This window comes from Bison bison, unplaced genomic scaffold (assembly GCF_000754665.1).
Source record: "Bison bison bison isolate TAMUID 2011002044 unplaced genomic scaffold, Bison_UMD1.0 scf7180017864491, whole genome shotgun sequence".
NCBI classification, from domain to species: domain Eukaryota; kingdom Metazoa; phylum Chordata; class Mammalia; order Artiodactyla; family Bovidae; genus Bison; species Bison bison.
Genome location: NW_011495050.1, coordinates 6285411 through 6306312, shown reverse-complemented (window position 1 = coordinate 6306312; position 20902 = coordinate 6285411). Strand labels below are relative to the sequence as shown.

At 37.7% G+C, this 20902-nt stretch overlaps 1 protein-coding gene across 9 annotated transcripts in view; it reads right to left on the bottom strand.

Annotated features, from left to right (window-relative positions):
* Nucleotides 1-20902, bottom strand: part of TRPS1 (trichorhinophalangeal syndrome I) — a 276181-nt gene that overhangs the window by 201979 nt on the left and 53300 nt on the right. For 4 of the 9 annotated variants that reach the window (XM_010863431.1, XM_010863434.1, XM_010863432.1 and 1 more), the window contains exons 2-4: nt 20398-20556; nt 16115-17043; nt 1359-2485 (exon numbers count right to left, since the gene is read on the bottom strand). In XM_010863431.1, coding sequence (XP_010861733.1) covers nt 1359-2485; nt 16115-17043; nt 20398-20434 — 2093 coding nt within the window. In that variant the 5' untranslated portion in view covers nt 20435-20556. The remainder of the gene's footprint in view (nt 1-1358; nt 2486-16114; nt 17044-20397; nt 20557-20902) is intronic. The other 5 variants (XM_010863436.1, XM_010863440.1, XM_010863438.1 and 2 more) reach the window with 2 other exon arrangements.

The following is a 20902-nucleotide window of genomic DNA, read 5'->3' as shown; positions in this document are numbered from 1 at the left end:
GTGTTTTCTGAGCATTTAGATTCACTGTGAACATTAGGATGCCCTTCAAATTAACTTCTAACATTATTAGCCTATTGTTGGACATAAACTGCTTCATTACTGGTGACTGAGAAAACATACATACACTGGTACGAACACAGAACTTATAAAAGAATGGGAGGAACTATTCAAAATCTCAGGATGTGAACATATAAATAACTAGATTTTTAAACTAGGATATTGAATCTGCATATGGAAAAGCTCTTGAAAATAGTAAATAAAGCTCTTTACTTTGATGCTTAGAAGCACCATAACAAGAAAATACCCAATACTTGGGAAGTAATATCTGAATGCACTATACTACAAAGATTTTGTGGAACTAATTCCTACTTATAACCCAGTCTCAGTTTAAATGCCCCTTCCTAGCTGAGACATTTCCTCCTTTACCATATTGGGCTATATTGTCACTAAGCCAATGCAGTGGTCTCCACTTCCATCTTTTCTGAAACTCTTCACTCTTACAATGAGCTGCTGAGATCTTCCCTACTAAACCATAAGTTCCATAAGGGCACCATCTATGTTTATCTTCTTTTCCTTTTTACAATCAATGCCTTGGCAATATGCATATTTTTGGAGTAAGTTAGTTAAGGAATGAATACATAAATTAAATAAAGACATGAATTCTAAGTCATCTCTAGAAAGCATGAAAGGTTAATTGGAAAAGTTAATGTCTACAATGAGAACAGGATCAAAGGAGAAGGGAAACATAATATACCCTACCTACATCTATTTAAGAATCCGAAACACTTAGCAGCTTTACTCATTCAGAGTGTAGAGAAACTCAATTCTCACCTTCAGACTACCGTCTGTATGCAAAACAAGGATGTTGCTTAATTTTTTTTAAGCTAGAAGAATGTCTGATTTCATTTGAAAAGCAAAATAAGCAATATGTTCTCAAGTGAATTGTTTCCCAGCTGGAATAGAGAATAGAACGTATTATGGTGGCATCTTTCATTTGGAAGCTGCTCCATGAAAAATCATGGGATATGGGGTCACACTTAGCAAGGGCAAATAAACAAATTGTGGTAAAGCCATCAGCATTATCAGCATCATTGTGAATTTTAAAATATATTCAGTAGCTGGTATAAAACAGATATGAAACATAAGTCTAAACAGTCTGAAATAAGTGACCCAATTAAAATCTAGGGTTATCATGTCCAGCAATATGAAATCTGCAGTTCTATGATTTTATAGAACACAATCTTGTTCTATAACTTCCCCCGGTCACCACAATCACTCCCTACAATTCTTGGGTCAGCCCTCTGGATAATTTCTATCATTTTCTCCTGACTATGTTGTCCGCCCCACCCATGGCTTACCTGTAGTGTCGGGAAATCTCTTCTTCCACCTGGGTAATGAAATCACATTTGGTACATGAGTGTTCTTTGCTTTCCTTGACAGCCGGCTGCCCGTCTGGTCCTTGCAGGTGACTGCCTTCTTGCTTGACATCCGATGCCTGGGACTCGTGCGCGCTCTCATAATGAAAGAGGAGCACATCCACGTCGGGGGTGGAGAACGAGCACTGGTGGCACTGGTGTTTGACTCTCGAGCTCCCGGCCGCCCCAGGAGACAAGTGCAAAAGCAAGAGCGCACAGTGGGAACAATTGCTTTTTCTACAAGCGAATGGATAAGTGATTTCTCCAAGGTGCTTTTCTGGGCTGCAAAGGCCTCTGGGACAGAATGGACAGTGTTTAATGGTACACTTATGAATGTTGTGGAGCTGTTGATAATGACGAAGAAGCGGCCCCACCACAATGACGTCAGGGCCATGGCTCTTGGAATATCGAAAGTCACAGAACTGACAGTTGTAGCTCGTGACCATGTTATCCTCTGCTCCCTTGCTGGAGAAGTCCTTCTTCTTCACCCCACTAGAGCCCTTGTCTGCCTTGGTCATTGGCTCCCCTTCTGCGCTTTTGGCTAGATCATTCTGATTAATGACAGAGCCCCTGGAAAGCTTATCATTCAATTCTGGATTAAGGCCGCCTGACTGCACTCCGCCATGCTGCTTGCCGTAATGTTCTAGCAGCTTCAGTGAGCTCGAGGACTCACAGCTGAAGCTACAAAACTTACACCAGTAGTAACTGGTGGCCTCTGTACCATTCTGTCTCGAGTCAAGGGGCTTGATGGGCACTGAGTAACCAACGGGTGAGTCATCTCCCGCCTTAACTGTGATCTTGTCCTGCCATTTGCCCAGGTCTCCAGCATCACCAGACCGGACTGCTGGGATGGATTTGTTAGAGTTTTTCTCTGAAGGTTTTGCACCCTCAGAGGAGGGGAGAGAAGCTTTTATTTTGTTTGGGTGAGTCTGCAGAAAATGTTGTTCTAGTTCTGTTGATGAGTTGCCCATGTAAGTGAAATTGCAGAATTTACAGCGGAAATACTTGGTGTTTCCTTGGCAATCTGGTGTCTTCCGGCCAATGCCAATGAATGTTCCACCTGAAGTGACCTGGCAGAGAAGACACGCATGTTACTTTAAAGGTATCATTAATTCAGTGTTCTCTGTAGGCGGGTGGAGGCGACACTGCCAGGTACTCTACATCAAAAAATACAATAGTGCTTCTGCTTATTATGAAATCACTTGAATAATTAGAGCCAAAGAAATTCACTCTTCATTACTCAATAGCCACTCTCTGAGAGGCTCATTATGCTACACATTTTTGGCCAAAGTATCAGATGAAGGTAAGTAATAAAAGTACTATAACAAATTCAAAGGATTTAATAATATATACTTTTAAACAAAAGACTAAGAAGATGACTTTCAATTAAAGGTTTGAAGACTGCCTCCTTCAAATCCCGCAGAAGCATCCAAATCACAGGATTTCTTGTCACAAAGCTAAGGGTTGCTGTCAAAACCAGAGGCAATTGCTCAGAGATCACTCAATGCAGGCACCCCCCGAGGAAATCCTCTGTTCAGTTCCTACGGCAATGAGGCTGCAAAGATGAAGTCTATCTTTCGGGGAAAATAAAAGTGGTAAATGACCACACAAAACGGTTCATGGTTAAAGCCCAAGTACGCAGTTAGACTGAAAGTAAAATGAAATCGCTGGGCTTGAAATCTTGGTGAAGGAGGACTAAGGTAAGGAATTTAATAAAATGTTTCCCAATCTAGAACAAATAAAATGAAGAAAAGCTTCATGAGCCTTATTTGATGAAGGCTCTGTCTCATAGCAAAGACTCAGCTGCTCTGATGAGCTGGTCATGGGGATAGTCAAGGACTAAAATAAAATAATTCCGCCATAAAAATCACAACAGCTTGGTTTCCAATCCAAAATTAAAAAATTGTATATGTGCTAGGGCAACCACAGCCTTCAAAGGGCATTTTATATAAAACTCTTCTCTGGGTACACCACATCAGGCAGCTCAACTGAGTGCCAGCACCCAGCAGTCAAAATTCATGGTTTGAAAGAGTTTTGACAGAACTGGTCCAAAGCGGGAGAAATTTCCTTTTTTAACAATCAGGGGAATTTTTAAAAATTTTCCAGCAACCAGATGTAACAGATTAAGCACGTGGCATAATTGTGTTCTTCCTTCTTTCACAGCTGCTCAAAAATGACATGTGTGATCACTGCTCATATCCAATTCACTCCATGAGAAAAAGTCTCAAGCATCTCAAAATCATTTAAAAGACTCTACTTAACATGCAAATAATATTCCTTTAGCGCACTGAGAGACATGGCTGTACACTACTGTACAGGACCAAGACAGAAGTCCATTCGCCACTTAAAGAGGGATGTGACCTGGATAGAAAGACTTAACCTCTCTGGTCAACAGCTTCCTCCCTGGGGGCAACCTTTAAACTTACTTCCAATATTACAGTTTGAGAAAATGTGCATGAACACACCAAGGGCTCAACATTTACTGTACATTAAGATAATAAATTACAAAGGACTCCCACAGTCCTTAATCGAAGATGACAATGTTTCACTTTAGACAATGTCTAAATTTACCATGGCAAACCCCCAGATTGCAGTCTGTTGACAGCACAGCATCATCTAATCAGAAGGGCAAGACTGGGGGCACCCTCCCAGGCAACAATCTGACAATTAATCACTGGTGTAAAAGATGTCGAGGTCAGACCACACAAGATAAGTCTAATCACCACTCTAACTGGCATTTTAGAAATCAAAGCAAATAAAACTTGCAGTGAAATGTAATGCATAACACTGTAAAATTCCTCCATTTTCTAATTCACTAGAAATGAGAAGAACCTTGCTTTCAAAAACAAAATGAAACCTTTCAATGGCATGCCACCTACTCAGGTACTTGGTTCAGGAACTTCAACTTGAATCAAAAGGCACAAATTCAGAATTATTCCCATCTTCTCTAATGCAGGCAAAGAAAGCCAGTGTACAAGCTCTAAAGACAGAAATATGCTTCTCTGAGCTACCATGTTTCTCAGAGTTACCGAGTTGCCCTAACAGAAAATGTTTTGAACGATCGCTTGTAGAATAAGGATTCCTAAGAAACCACGACACATCATCACTGTTTCTTTGATTTTGCAATCTTCAAGCCTCATGTTTCATGTCCACACTGCAAGGGCTGAGCGAAGAGCTCATACAGTGTTAAGAAAGCCCCAAAAGTGAAGATTTTGAAATGAATTAAAATGACTATGAAGCATCAAAATATCTCTTTCAGTAGTTGACATCAACTTTAAGAGTCAGAAAATCCATGCTAAGAAAGACTACTATCCAGTCACAGGACATCTCATACCAAAAACTGCCAGTTAAACTTTTTGGTCTGGAATTAATTAAACTACTGTGAAAACTGTATTAAATGTTTTGAGTTGGTAGTGTCTATGTGTCTAAACAGCGTGCAGCTATGCTCTGTCGTTTCAGTCGGGTCAGACTCTTTGTGACCCTATGGACTATAGCCCGCCAGGCTCCTCTGTCCAGGGGATTCTCCAGGCAAAAATACTGAAATGGGTTGCCATGCCCTACTCCAGGGGATCGTCCCAATCCAGGGATCAAACCTGTGTCCCCTGAATGGCAGGTGGATTCTATATGCACTGAGCTACTGAGCGAACTCCATTATTTAGGACACTTTTAATGGTTATATGCTTTATGCTAAAAACTGCCTTCATATTATTCACTGTCCTTCAAACAAGCAATAACAGAAGGATCTCATTTAATGAAAAGAACAATACTGACATATATGGATTATCTATTTGCCTTCCTGGTAAACAGCATTTAATCACATTAGTATTACATATTATTAAAAGTTAATACACTATTGGAATTATATATCCTATACATTATAAAAGTCAACTTTAGTAAACATAATTACTCAGTGTTCTATTTCTTTTCTCTTTCAAAAAGAAGGTTTTAAGGCTACATTTGTGGCCATTTTTATACATTATAACAGATGTGGCAAAATATGACTGACGTATATCATTTAACTGTCATTCGGAAGTAAAATACAATTTCTAATTTTAGGACACCATACTTAAGACTATCGACCATGTCCATTTAATTTCATGACTCACAAATGTTGACTTAAAACAATTCTTTTCTAGATTAAACCCAAATACACAGCAAGAACAGTTAATGCAAAATCAATGTTTTGCAGCAAAAGTTTATTTAATCTTATTGCCAGGAAACAGCACCTACACTTTCAGAGAATTATTTGCAACTTTCCAAGCGGTTGAACCCAGCCATTGTGATAGAAAAAAACTTATTCACTAGCTATGACTATACTAAAAAGAGATCACAGCAGAATAAAGAGTATAAACTTCAATGTTTCTTATTTTGCTAACAGAACTCTAATAAAAATCCATTAATCCGGCAATGCCTTAGATACAGATACCCATATTTAAAAATTCCTTTTAACCTGCAAATTCTGTTTGGGCCAAAACTGACACCTAATCTCTGTAATAGAGATCAGGTTACAGAAGTAAACAAACTAGACCACACCTCTGTTTTTAAATTACGTATACTGAGGGCTTCCCTGGAGGCTCAGTGGAAAAGAATCTGCTGGCCAACTCAGGAGACACAGGTGTGATCCCTGATCTGGGAAGCTCCCACATACCTTGGTGCAACTAAGCCTGGGCGCCACTGCTGAAGCCTGTATGCCCTAGAGACCCTGCCCAGAAACAGGAGACATCACTGCGATGAGAAGCGTGAGCACAACTAGAGTACTCCTGCTCACTGCAAATAGAGAAAAGCCAGTGCAGCAACAAAGGCTCAGCGTAGCCAAAACTAAATTAATTAATTATTTAAAAGCTCTTTTAAAAAAAATACTTATATTTTATGATAAAAATTTATGGAGAAAATATTGTATTCATTTGTGTTTATCTTTACTTGCATTTGTTTGCTCTCAAGGGAAGTCTCAAGTCAAATTCTGTGAAAAGACACATTATTTAACTTTCTGGAATCTCAGTTTCCTCATCTTTAAGAGTATAAAGAATACTGTACTCCTTGCCACTTTTTAGGATTATTATGAGGATCAAGTGATAGAATGCACTTGAAAGTTATTTGCAAAGTCTAGATCGGTCTAGAATTCTTTGAGCTGATGGGAATGTTCTGTAATTGTCTATCCTGTTGAACATGGCAGGCTCTAGCCACATGTGGTTATTAAGCACTTGAAACAAAGCTAGTGCAAATGAAGAACTGATTTTTTTTTATGTTTTAATGACTTTTTCATAAATTTAATTAACTGAAATTTAAATAGCCACATGTAGCTGGTGAATACCATGTCAGACAGCACACTCTATAGTACTATTCACATGAATGAAACTATTATTTAATAAAATGAACTATCTCATGAATTTCTCTGGCCACTTGAAAAGACTAAACAGAGGGGGAAGTAGTAAAGTCAAACTCAAATACTTGTCACTGCTAGTATTCTTAACTGTAAACAGAAAAGCTCAATTCTGTTGTTACTAAGCTAATGCTTTCATTTACATTCCTTTTTGGACCGGACTGAATGAATGGTATCTCATTCATCTTTGGAAGTAAGCAGGAGCACGATACACTTTGGTTGAATGAATGAACTAGTTACTGGAGATACGAAATCTCCCACCTACTTGGGATATGGGGGCTATAGTAATTCACAGCCTTATTGTCATTAACTCAACGTGACAAATGGGCTTCTTCAAACAATGAGACAAATTGCATCTTTCACCCCAAAACAAACAGATTACAGAGTCATTCACTTGTGAATCAGAGTTATACAGAAACACCCAAGATACCTGTTAGGGGATGAAAAGGAACAGATTTTATTATAAGCTGTTTTTTACTGATGGAGGACTATGACACCTTTTTATTCTATTTTAACCTCAGTTCTAAAAACTCTTCCTTCCATGTAGTTTGTTCTACATCTTTCATTTATAATTTATCTGCATATGGCTTTTCACAAAACTTTCACTACAGAAGTTAAAAATATAAAAGGTTGGCTCTTTTTCAAGGTCTTTAACCTCAATTTAGTTTTTTCCTTCTAATAATATGGAACAAAAACTAGTAAGAATCGTATCTAAAAGAATATGTGAAAAGGAAGGATCTTTTAAAGCCTCAAAACTGTTAAAATGACACTTTAGTAAATGTACTTATTTTCAATGGAACAAAAAGAGTTGTTTGAACTAAATACAAACTCTTCCTCAGATGTGGTTCATTTTCAAGTACTGTAATTGATAGCAACAGAAACAATTAGGAGGGTACTAATTTAAAAGGACTTGAGGTTACTGGTTGATCATCATAAAAGTAAATTCTTGACAATAAAAAGTTAAGTTGTTAAAAAATCACTGTTCAAATACTAAACTCACAAATAATGTGAAGAAATGTGTCAGGGCCCATCGTGGCTGAAAATAACTAAATTCAGGATCAAAGTGCTAATCTGCATTGGGGGTGTTTCTGTATTGCACAGTGCTTCAAAAAAACACTGCAGAATTTAGAGTGCTTCAATGATGTATCTTTGATGGAAATTAAATATTTAAAATTTCAAAAACAAACATAATTAAATGGCAATCAGCTCAGTCTTGTGTTATCATATATCACATATATATATATGTAGCCAGAATAAATCCCATAAACAACCTTGTCATTTGGATTTAAAAAAGCCAACTATTTGGGCAGGGGAGGTGCGGGGGGAGTGGATCCATAACTTAAATTGGTAGAAGGGGCAAATATAAGGGTAAAATACTGCCCATTCTTAATTACCTACATTTTTATAATAAACTTTTTGGATTACAGTAATAAACAGTCTATCTCAAACTGGTTTTCTCATTTTACTCAGGATAACATCAATTTAATTTTCTATGGTTATTTGGTATTTGGAGAGATAGAAAACCAGTAAACCTTAAAGTCAGTCTCACTAATTTAGAAGATAATCTCTTAGGAGAAAATATGCAAAAGAAAACTGAAAATGCAGTGTAAGTGGATGATAAGGCTGAGTCCATTATCCATAACACTCCTCTCTTGCATCTGATTTGCCATCACTGCTGGCTCAGAATGGAGATAAATATTAATTGCCTGTTTGTTCTAAAGAGGGTCTTAATGGGAAATGAGAGCTGAATCACTGTGGAACATCCTTCCTTCAGGGAATGGTGACTCGTGGCATGCCTCCTACATGCCAAGCACTGAAAAGACTCAAAGAAATGACAAACTCCCAACAGTCTGCATTTCAGTGCAGAAAATTCCCAGCTAAATAAATGACAACAGTGGAATATGTACTTCTGCTAAGAGATGTACCACGTTCCATGATCACACAGAGGAAAAGCACCTAACTTACCCTGACTGGTCTGCAAAGGTTTCTGAAAGGAGGTGACAACTGAGCTGTGGACAGATGAGTTGGCATTTGGGGTGAGACTCAAAGGTGGTGATCTCAGAGAGCCTTTTCAGGTGCAGGAAACAAAATGAGTAAAACATAAACGAGGATGATACAGTGCAGGCTGCTCCCAGGAAACATGGAGGAATTTGGGGGGTGAGAGAGAATTTGGAAAAGTAATGTCTTGATGGAGAGTCTACATTGAATTATACAAGCATACTTAAAATAATGTTTAATAAAAATTTATGGAAAATTTAATTATGCAAGTATAATTTAAATAATCTTGTTTTTTAGACTCTACAAAACACAGGAAGACTGATAAGTGGAATTTTTAAAGATTAAAGAAAGGAAGGAAGGGAGGGAGGGGAGAGGGAAGGGTATGAGAAGAGATGGAGGAAAGCAAGGACAGTGAAAGAGGAGGGAAAGAGGAAAAAGAACAGAAAGAAACAGGAAAAGGAGAGGAGAGAAGGAGGTAGGAGTTGAGAAAGGAAAAGAACAGAAGGAAACAGAAAGAGAAAGAAAATAAGCAGAGAAACCATTAAGAATGTGCTAAGAAAACATTAAGGGTGGAGCCGGGGAAGGAATAAAGAAGAGAGACAGGACAAATCGTTCCATTGTTTGGAGAGATACAAATCAGGAAGACACCCAAGACAACTGACATTTCCAGCCTGACTTGAAAATAGGAACCTAGAAAAAAAGGAGAGGAACACAAAGTTGTTTCAGGAAAGCAGCTAACAACTTTACTTCTACACGTGTTGACTTTGAGATGCCAGATGGAATATTGAGGTGGAGCTATTGGAAAAGACTCTGATGCTGGGAGGGATTGGGGACAGGAGGAGAAGGGAACGACAGAGGATGAGATGGCTGGATGGCATCACCGACTCGATGGACATGAGTTTGAGTGAACTCCAGGAGTTGGTGATGGACAGGGAGGCCTGGCGTGCTGCGATTCATGGGGTCGCAGAGTCGGACATGACTGAGCGACTGAACTGAACTGAACTGAACTGACCTGTCCATCAGCTGGAAGAACAGGTCTTAGAATAAGCTACTGTTTATTATAAGATTCCAAATATGTTACTGAACACATGAAAGAATGCATGTGCTCTTTGAAATCAACAGGTCATCTAAATATTAAAGGAGCAATGCTGGAGAAGTAGAATTCCTAAGTTCCTCACAGTAGCCCCAACTTACTTTGCTTTTAGGATCCAGACACTTCACACAGCTCTGACCACGTGATGGGGAATGACACAAATTAGACATGCTAAGGGCATTCTCTGCCTCCACACCCATTCCTATACTTACTTGTAGGTAAAGAATAAAACCTAATTACACAACTTTAAAAACATGGAAACTGGATCCATCTCCTTAACATTGAATCTTCATAGAAAAACCAACCTAAATTGTGCCTCATAACCAGAAGAGGGGAATACAACTCTGAGATCAACTATTAACTCATAAATTCCTAAAAATAAGTCCTTCAAACAAGGGGAATATGAAGTAAATCAAATACATGGACAAAGTGTCCCTAAAATATGGGGATAAAAGACCGCATCCTTAATTGATGAAATCAAAATTTGGCCCTTACGCACTTTATCAGAAGTATTTTCTGTAGCCAAAGTACCAGTGAAAAAAGTAATTGAAAAAAGACATATCAGCAAAACTCATTATCTTTTCAATGATTTCAACTATAAGCTAGTAAGTTCAAATTAAAGCAGCATCACACCACAGAGACTGGATAAGAGACCATCACAAAGTCCCCAAATTCAGAGTCCCGCAAAATCGATGAAGTCCCCAAATTCAACGTGACTCAGAGAATATGTATCAAACAGCCCTCGTGTACCATCTTGTATCTCCTCCCTTGGCCTGTTTGCTTTTCTGGTTGGAGTAAACTCAGTCTTACAGTTGAGAAGGCCTTATATCTTAGTGGTTGTCAAGATAGTTTTCTGTAGCCTACTTACCCTGGTTTACATCTCACTGACCCACTTCCGCAACTCTGTGAACCTGGGCAGGTTACTCTCCTCTATGCTTACTCCCTCCTTTTCTAAAACGGACATAATGGTAGTGTCAACTTCAAGGGTTTTTATGAAGATGAGCTATTTAATACATGTACAGAGCTTAGGTCTATATGCACATGTAAGAAACCCTTAATAAATGCTAGCTATTATTAGGACTGAATCCAAAATTGGGGGAAAAAACAGGGCATACATGTAGTTTTGATTATATAAGCTAAAAAAATAAAAGAAGGATTGGTCAAATTTAAAGTAATACAGAAAAATAAATTTTACATTTGATTTTCAATTAAAATTAAACAAGGTCTTCTTCGATATTCTGAACATGCTTAACACTGACTTTAAGCTTTAGAATCCTATCATGAAGAATTCAAGAGGTCTAAGGGCTAACGATTCTCAGAAACAAACTCCATAAAGGAAATCAGAAAATGAAAGAGAACCGCTCTCCTTCTCCCAACTTTCCTGGGGTTAGTACACTCCATATGTATCTGTGTCTCCAACAGCTGTGTGTATGCTGTAATTACAATGACCCAAGAAAAAAAAAACACTGAATAATCTGCTGACTTGATATGGCTAGCAGAACATGCCATTTGGGGATAAAATTTTTATTAAGAGTTGAATAATGCTAAATTTGATTGAATGCACAGATAGCCACGATTCCTTCTTCTAAACATTCTGCCTAGAGAGAAATACAGATATTCAAGAAAGTGATACATGTTCTCTAAACGATAGCAAATAAACTGAAAATCCAAGAAGGGTTGACATTTATCAGGCTGACCCTCCTATAACAAAGCCCAATGGACATTTAACCGTCATGCAGGTAAAAGGATTAGTGAAAATGGTCAAACTATTCTATTCCACCTGGGTGGCTACATTATCCAGCTCAGCTATCTTCATGATGAAAATAACCTGGTAAATGCCAGAACTTTGCTTTGCTTTTACGGCCTTAGGTTGAGCATATGTTTTATTTTGCACACTTTATTACTTGTTAAACAGACAAAGTCCTGAAAAATAAGTATGGCTTCACAGACCAAACACTCTGTACCCTAGAGAGAATCTGAAGTGACTCAAGTCTCATTCACCAGTTTTTTTTTTTTTAAATGCAATTGTCCTCAACTCAGAAAAACAAAGCAAGAGAACCTCCTAAGCTCCACAACTTCCCTCTTGCTCCAGATCAAAGGAAACAGAAGGCAAATAAATAAATATTTGGAGGTTAAAATTCAAGAAAAGTCAAAATCGACCAAAATGAGATGAATGTTCTCTGGATTTTTCTCTTTTTTCCCAGACCAAACTGTAATCCCCTGTTCAAAGGAGTGTATGGGAACACGTTAAGAATCTTATAAAGCTCATAGAGTTAAATATGTTGAAAATACAAATACAAAAGATGACTTCCTAGCTTGAAAATCTGTTCTTCTTGCTTCTAACATGACATACTGTGCAACTCTGCTAAAAATATATTTATAAAACAGAAACATAGTGCTCCTGGCTCAAACACTAGACAGTCACTGAGATTCTTCTGCTAACCTTAAAAATTTCATTCAGGGTTAAAATGAATTTAATAGCTGGCATCCTGTAGCTCCCTTCTTAGAGGCCTGAATAATGCAGAATAACAGGGAAGGTTTCCTAATATGCAAAGGCAACATATACATCATGAGCATTTATAAACTTGAGCTAGCCTAAACACTTTCCCGTGGGAAGCACAACTTGACAAGACTCTGACTTTTATAACCTGATCTGAGGGCTAAGAGCTCCCCCATAAAGATGACGCAAACACCCTAATGCACCGCACATTAAGCCCCAATGAAACAGCAACGTCCATGTTTAACAACTCAGGCCTCCACTCAGCAATGGTTTAAATATAAGCATAATAAAGCAGATTAAAAAGAAAGAGGCTGTAATTACTTTTAGAAGAACTCAATCTCTTCTCCTATTATTGGTGAGCCTTAAAGGCTGAACACAGGTAGCAAAAATCACATAAAGGGTTGCATCCATCATGTTGCATCCATTATTTTTAAAAATTTAAGCATAGTAGTCGATAAAACATGCAGGGGAAATTTAAAAATTGAGAAAATAACATCCTGGTCTAGTCCATGAGTCTTAAGCTAGCCATTATATCTTTCCTTGTTTCTTCCTGGAAAAGATCAATATTTTTCTTCTGATTTCAGGGCTGGGTATGCTACCTCACGGTGTGGGAGGGTCAGGGGGCAGGAGGGATCTGAATTCAACAGGTTCAGAAATGCCTGTCCTGATTTTATGATGAACCTTTGAAATGATGTCCATCATCTGGCTGGAAATTTTTTGATTATGAAGGAGAAAAAGACATTCTTATTTGACATTCTTTTTTTTTTTTTTACAAATCTGTAATTCTTTGACTTCATGATGTATAATAAAGTTTACACAGAAGTGGATATGGTCAGTTACAAACATGTCCAAACTTCAATTATTAAAGCCAAAGAGATGTCAAATAATCTGAACTTGAAACTAGAAATCTTCAAATTTGTTTCAACTGTATCTTTTTCCCCCAACCCTATGTATCATGCTTGCACTCAGGTCAGTTCAAATTATTTAAAACCATCCATGTCAAACCAAAATATAGATCAAAGCCACAGAGTTCTTAAGTCCTCTATTTTTGGCTTCTGTTCCTTTTTTTTTGGCCTAAAATGTCATAAATCTCTCATTAACCACCAACTGTCCTGAATGTTAAAAAAAAAAAAGTTAATTGAAAAAGATGAATGAATCGCTCATCTATTACTTCAACTGGTTTAAATTACAGATTGATGTTAATAATCCCTGGAATGAAATGACTGTTTGTCTGTAATCCTCATATTTACCAACATCTTTCTATCAGAATACACACAAGCCATTAATTTGGTATCAATTTCTGACAAAACTGCATTAAAGAAATTCTACAGTCAGCATTTTACTTCCTACAGCTTTTAGTCTCCACACAGTTCACGTGCCAAGGAAAGAACCTCTCAAATGGCATTTCAGCAACACAAACATATGTGGATGAAAAGGGGCAGGGGGCGGAGTTCAGATGTGCTTTTATTCAATGTGTGCATATAGGGAAGCTCTCTGATATTTATTTCAGCATAAAAATATTAATAAGTTATTTATCTTCAGACATGTTTCTACATCAACATCTGGTGTGTGTATGAAGTATTCAAGATTAGCATTTGGCCTAAAATACATTCAGTGGCCTTTTCCCAAACTGAAGAAAGTTAACTCTCATTAGGCTGGTTTCTCTCTCCAATCATTTCTTTGAAAGGATCATCCACTTTTTCCATAGATCGCTGTCTCCTATTTTTAACCTATTATTTCTCTTTGGGAGGGGAAAAAAAAATGATTTTAACAAGATTATCTCCTTGCATGTGATCTCCTACCATTTCTGTCTTCTTTACTGGGCGCTGCCGCAAGGATTTAGGAGACAGCAGAGTCTAGGATCAGCTGTTTTATTTCTAGTTCTATTAGTTCAAACTCAGATAGCTCCCACATCTGTTTTATTTCTAAAATCACTGCCCAGGAAAAGTGTCCAGCTCATTCTACCCAAACATAAACTTTACTATAAATAACTAGGAACCTAACAAATAACTGTTTGGGGGAAATGGAAGTGTGTTTAAAAATCTGAATTCTTCCAAACTATAGGCCCTTAGTAATCTTGGTTTCAGAGCCTTCCTGACAGCCAGGATCAGCTTTCCTTAGAAGTTGTCCCCAGAGTGAACAAACTGAAACTCTGACCGGAAATCCAGGTATTAACATCATATTCCTCGCTAATTGTAAAACACCATTTCACATACTAACATTATTCACTTCTAACCCTTTTATCTAAGACACGTATTTGCTTTCCAATCATAGTTTGACAGCAGAGTGTATCTGACATAAGACAGTGAAATGATCTTTAATAAGACAGCAGTTCAAAGCATGTAGCTTTCATGCATAATAACTATGTTGGCTTAATTTGCTACGCCACAGAAATCATTCTATTTGTGGAAATTCACAAAGTAAGATGGAATTTTTAAGAGCGCTTTCCAAAGATGAAACTGGATTTTTTATATCTTCTTTATTTCTCCCTTAAAGTGATAAGACTGCCATTCTGACATTTTTAAAGGACGTGGAAATTTCTCTTCTGATCCCTCTTAAGAGCATTGCAAAATATATTCACTACCTGTTATATATAACCCGTTCTCCTGCCTTTCTTAATTGGCACTAGGTCAAAAGAGAGGTCTAGAACAAATGTGTTATAACTACTGAGTTGATAAAAATAACTGATATTTTCAGGGATTAAGGAGGTCAAATAAAGTGTGATGCGATTTCATTAGTTCTCCGGTACTTCTTCTAATCACTCCTGTAGAAGGTTAATATTAAACCTAATATGTTTTGAAATCCCTGGCCTAATAATACACTAAAAATCTACAGACTGTAACAGAAACTAATACACTTTCTCAAGCTGATCATCAGTGTCAACTATACTAAAATTGCTAAAATGAAATGAATACATTACTTAAGTGTCCGTTCTGCATTTCATTCTATTTCAAATGGTGGATTTTTTTTTTCATCTCACATATGCCATAAACTAATACAGAGGGCAGATCAAAAAGGTATGCCATTTTTAATAAAAGTAGAAATCTAAATTACTACTAAATGCTTTCATAAATTGCCATTTTCCTTAAATACAAGAAGGAATGCTTTACTGGTCCTCACCAAGGTCATTCTGGTATCCCTAGTACTTACAATCACATTGACTTCTTTCTGAATCAATGTAAAATTTTATTTCCAAAGTTTCATTTGCAATTATGTTGCTTTTAAGTAGTACATCTCTGCACTCACCAGTGTGAGCCAGTTCTGGTCCAGTTTAGCGTAAAATCAAATCCTCATCTAAGACACAAGAAAGACTCTCCTTGAAGGAAAGACTCTCCCTGAAGGAAAGACTATAGCCAATTTTTATAATCTACAACTAGAACAAAGCATGAATTACTATCATGTTGAACCATAAAGATTAGTGCCATTTTTGGAAGACTCTGAAAACATCAAATTACCATGAAATATGTCCAGAAATATGAAGCCTAGCTAATTCCATGAAAAGACTTCTCCCAGCCTAACAGAAATGTTGGGATTAGTTTCCATGATGAGAGGCTAAAGATAACTCTTGAACACACATTTGGATCAAACAAATGTGTCTGTCTCTTCTGCTTCATCAAGCAGGCTACCCCTTCGATACTGGGAGCTTGACTTTAACATGCATGTAAGATTTCACATTTCATTACTGACAACTTTTTCTGTACAAAGAGATCACAATACAAAGCACAAACCTGTACATCATAGGTCCCGTTTAGTAAAACAGGCCTTGAGGAACTGATATCCTGCAACACACCAGAAAGCACAGATCGGTTGACCTTCTGGAAGTCTTTGGAATGGCTGAACTGCACCATATTATGAAGGGCCAAGATTTTGCTGTCCAGCTCAGCATCCTGCCTGGTGCGGTTATGCAGTCCTAAGTGATACTTTCGGAAGTGCTTAATCAGATCTGTGGGGTCGTTGCCATAGTAACCGTATCCACAGATATTGCATTTAAAGTCCTGAAGCTCTGGAGACAGAGGTGCCGGGTCTGGGTTGTCATTAACCAGTACGTCGGTTTTCGATTTATTCAGTCTGACACCCCCATCTGAAGGCACTTGTGGGTTTTTTGAGGCCACTGAAACTGGGCTTGAGCCTTGACAATTGGCTTGACCACTCTGCACTTGCCCTGTTTCCTCTGTAGCCTTTGGTGACATCTTCTGATCTTCCTTCATCTCCAGTGAGTCCCCTGATGGGGTGCAGGCCATATCTTGAGGGTCATCTGCCTCTGCTCTTTGAGGAGACTTCAAGGGCTCACAGACTCCCCCAGCAGCTGGAGAAGAGAAAGCCAACATATTTCTCTCTGTCACCTCATCATGTGAATAGCAGGGAAGGTTTCCTCCCTTACTGGAGTTTTCATAATTAAAGCCAGCCTTCTCACTCAGGACTGAGCTTTTCAAGTCCTTCTTGCTGCTAGAAGATGGATCCTGGACATGCAAGCTATGTTCCTCCTTATTATTTAGTTCTGTAGCATCACTCTGATCCGTATTTTCTGACATCTGATCTGCAGAAAATTCTTTGTTCTTTCCAGGTCCCTTGCTTTCTGTACCGACAGGCTCCAGGGTCTGACCCTCGCCTTCACTAGCAATGTTTCTCAGAGGGGGGTTCTTTTTCCGGACCATATCTGTAAAAACACAAGGGAAAGGAAGATACAGGGTTATTTGAAATTTGCAGGCATGTAATCTAATCGAGAACAATTTCCTTACTCTATTCAAGGCTTTTTAAGGCACAGAACAAAAAATTGCCTAGGAAAAAAAAATCAGTTTTAAAAATAGCAAAAAACTGAAACTGAAGCCAACAATTTACATTTAGAATTATTTTTGTCACAAAGGGTGGCTCATTTATTACTTTAAAATGATTTCATGAATATCAAGGTATTAACTATTATTACTAGCTCTATCCTTCCTATAAGTTAATCTTGCCTGCCAATTACATTTTTTGCTCAGTTTCTTTCTTCAGTTAGAGTTGATAGATAAATGTATCTATATTTATCCATGTTATATACTATGTGTAATATGTACACATGTTATGTTTATAGAGTATATATAGTTGTTTATGTTTACAGAATATATATTTTGTGTTTATTTATATGATATGTATATGTGTATATAAACAACTATAAAGTGAAACTAGATACTGTTACACACTGCACAACCAAGATATAAATATAGTTTTAACCAAAATATCCTCAGAGTCGAAAGACAGAAAGAGCATGTTATAAACAAAGTGAAAAATGCCTCTTTACTTTTAGGAAAGGAGGATAACAAACGTTTCATCTCTACCCTACTGATAAATTATGTTAAGCCCCCTTTTGAGGGGGCTTGCCTGAAAGAAGGGGGACCTGGTAGACATCAAAGTGACCAGGCTGGGCTTTGCTAGTACTCCATCCAGCATGATGGAAACCTAACTTAAGGTTTCCAGGCACAGTGTGGTGGAAACAATACCCATCCCACCATTAGGAACTCAATGGAAATTGACTAAAGTAAATATTCAGTTGAACTATGTGACATTGTCATTCTGGCAAACTGTTAGCAGTTGCCTATGGTACACCTTCACACGCTAGCAAAACCATGCCTTCAGGGTCCACAGAAGAAAACGGTGGGGAGTATAATGAGTCAGAACCCTTAAGGAGTTATGTCTAAGGAGCTAAGAAACAAACTGTATCCTGTCAATAGAAGAATGCAGCAACAAAGCCTTGAGGAGAACTGATGTTCATGGCTTGTGTTCCTAAATTCTCCAACCAAACAACTGAAACAATTCTGTAAGCCATCACCCCAACTGTCTCTCAGAAAAATTCACCTGTAGACTGACCAATAAACCAAGCCTTCTTTACTAGCTGACGCTACCACAAGGGCAGATTTAAGACAGATAGTTACATCATGATTATCCAAAATGTCCTCTACTGGAGAATCCAAATCCACAGCACATTTCAGTTGTTCTCACGTATAATTTCTCACAAGTGCAGAAGAACCACACTGGCTTTGGATATGTGGGTAAATCTTTGCTTGTGAAAAGCCGCTTATGCAAAATTTTTATAATAGGAATCACTGAACCAAGACAATGCACTAGATAGAATAAGGAATTGGTTAGAAGGTAAAAATTCACCTTCTTGAATAACGTCACAAACAGTATAACTGTACTTAAGAGAATACACTGCTTTTCTTACATGCCAGAAACATCAGTCATCAAATATTCACAGACTCTCTCACATAGAACAGTAACAACCAAAAGGAAAACAGCTACTTATAGGATGAAAGGCTGCAGTTTCAAGGGAAGGTGATAGTCATGAGCCATGTAAGCCAGCCTGGCATGGGGACAGCGGATGGAGTGTGGTCTTTACCTTGGTGTCACTACCACTAGCTCCTAAAGTTAACTAAGCCATGTAACCATCGTTAAAAAAAAAATGGAACACTGGTTAAATAATTTATCTTATAACATTTGCATTTTAATGCCTCGTTTGTTGATGTTGACATTTTAGGAGACTTCTATTTTTCTGTCAGAAGAGACAGTGCTTGGGAACTTGTGCCAATGAATGGAAGACTGGAAGGCAGTTTCACTGGTAGTCAACTAAGAAGGAAAGAAAAAAAAGAGAATAAAAGGGACGCTTGAGAAATTAAAGGGACGCTTGAGAATAAAAGGGAAGCTAGGGCCTAAAATATAAGAGTCTGAGTAAAAAATATACTGCTTTAACTTGACCTACAGAAAAGGAAATCCGAATTTACAGAGTATCAGCCATTCCCACATACAAAAATGTGATGATCGGGTACAGCATCAGGCCTTTCCCTCCAGAATTTCCTGTTTGTTTTTCCATTAGATTTAACATTGCTTCCATCATATAAATAAAATCCAACAGTGATGCACCAAAATGACATAAATACAGCTAGATGGAAAAGATAAAAATCTATATGAAAGTCAGGATTCATGAAGAAAAGAGGATGAAATAATCCAATTCATTAAGATTATCCTTCCATTAAAAGGAAAAGAAAATGGTTTATTTTGTTGTTGTTGTTTAATCACTAAATCATGTCCAGCTCTTTTGCAACCCCACGGACTGTGGTTCACCAGGCTCCTCTGCCCAAGGGATTTCCCAGGCAAGAATGCTGGAGTGGCTGGCCACTTCCTTCTCCAGAGGATCTTCCAGACCCAAGGATCGAACCCATGTTTGCTACATTGCAGGCAGATACTTTACCGCTGAGCCACCAAGGAAGCCCCAAAATGGTTTGTGCCCACATATCAAGGTCAAGGAGATGAGAAAAACAGCGAGATCTTACTAGCAATGGAACTAAGATAAACATTTATTAGAGATGAACAGATAACAATGTGCTAATAATTGAAAAAATTAATGTATTTTCCCAAAAAATACATGGATCTTGCTGATTTATTATCATCATGAAGAAATGTAATTGGTTATAGTTAAAAAACTATTCAACAAGCATTTATCTTGATTAACAGACAATATGATTTGCTTAAATTATCATCCTTCCAAATTTCAGTGCCTTCTTCCACCCAAGAACAAACCTTTACAACTCATATGAGTCACTGAATAAAGCCCTTAATAATATACATTGCAAAGAATGTTAAACTGCTAAAACTTCAAACAAGCATCAGAAAGGTCACTTAGTTTTGTTTTGGTTTTTTTTTTGCTGTGGAGGGAAGGGGCATGTTCTTTTTAGTTGCTTTAAAAAAAAATCATGGTTAATTTAGTTGACTACACTTTGAAGTAGTTACAGAAAAAATAATTTTTTACTGGAATGATATCGCCATAATTTTTCAGAATGACATATTATGTAAATATAAGCACATTTGCAATACTTTTAAGTGGAAGAAACTCCCCTAGCAACTCATAAGTTAGATACCATAAGACTAGACCCACCCTCAAGTTATTATCTCTAAGACAAATAACAGATTGCATGACGTTGTACTGTGTGCCAAGAACTTTTCCAGTTAACATTTTCACTTGAAAAAATAGATCACATACTTGTAAAATCATACCCAGCATTGACTTCATAAGGCATGTGGCTTTAGAGTGCTTTTTACAATTATTAATTCTATTAGTCAACTAGCAGGAGGGCTAATGCAATTGTCTTAGAAGATGCTCAGAAGACACAGAAGACATTTTGAGAGCTGATCTGTACATCTGCAAAACAAAACAAAAAAATATTTTCCTTCCTAAATGATGTAAACATATTTGAATGAATCACACCTAAAATACATTAATATGCCAGCACCACAGGCTGCTTGAAAGATACCTGATAAAAGCAGGAGCAAAGCTTGGGCAAGATTTTCTCCCTCCGCTGGGTTTTAATAAAGCAGCAGGAGAAGGAGGAACATGATATAAAAGATTACAGAAGTCATTTTCACAGCTGACTGTGATGTTGGCAAAATTAGTTAAGCTCGAACTCCCCCTGAAACCTAAGAACCACAATACTTACCTATACTGGGGTGAGGATAAAACATCTTAATAATTACAGAGGGGATCTGCT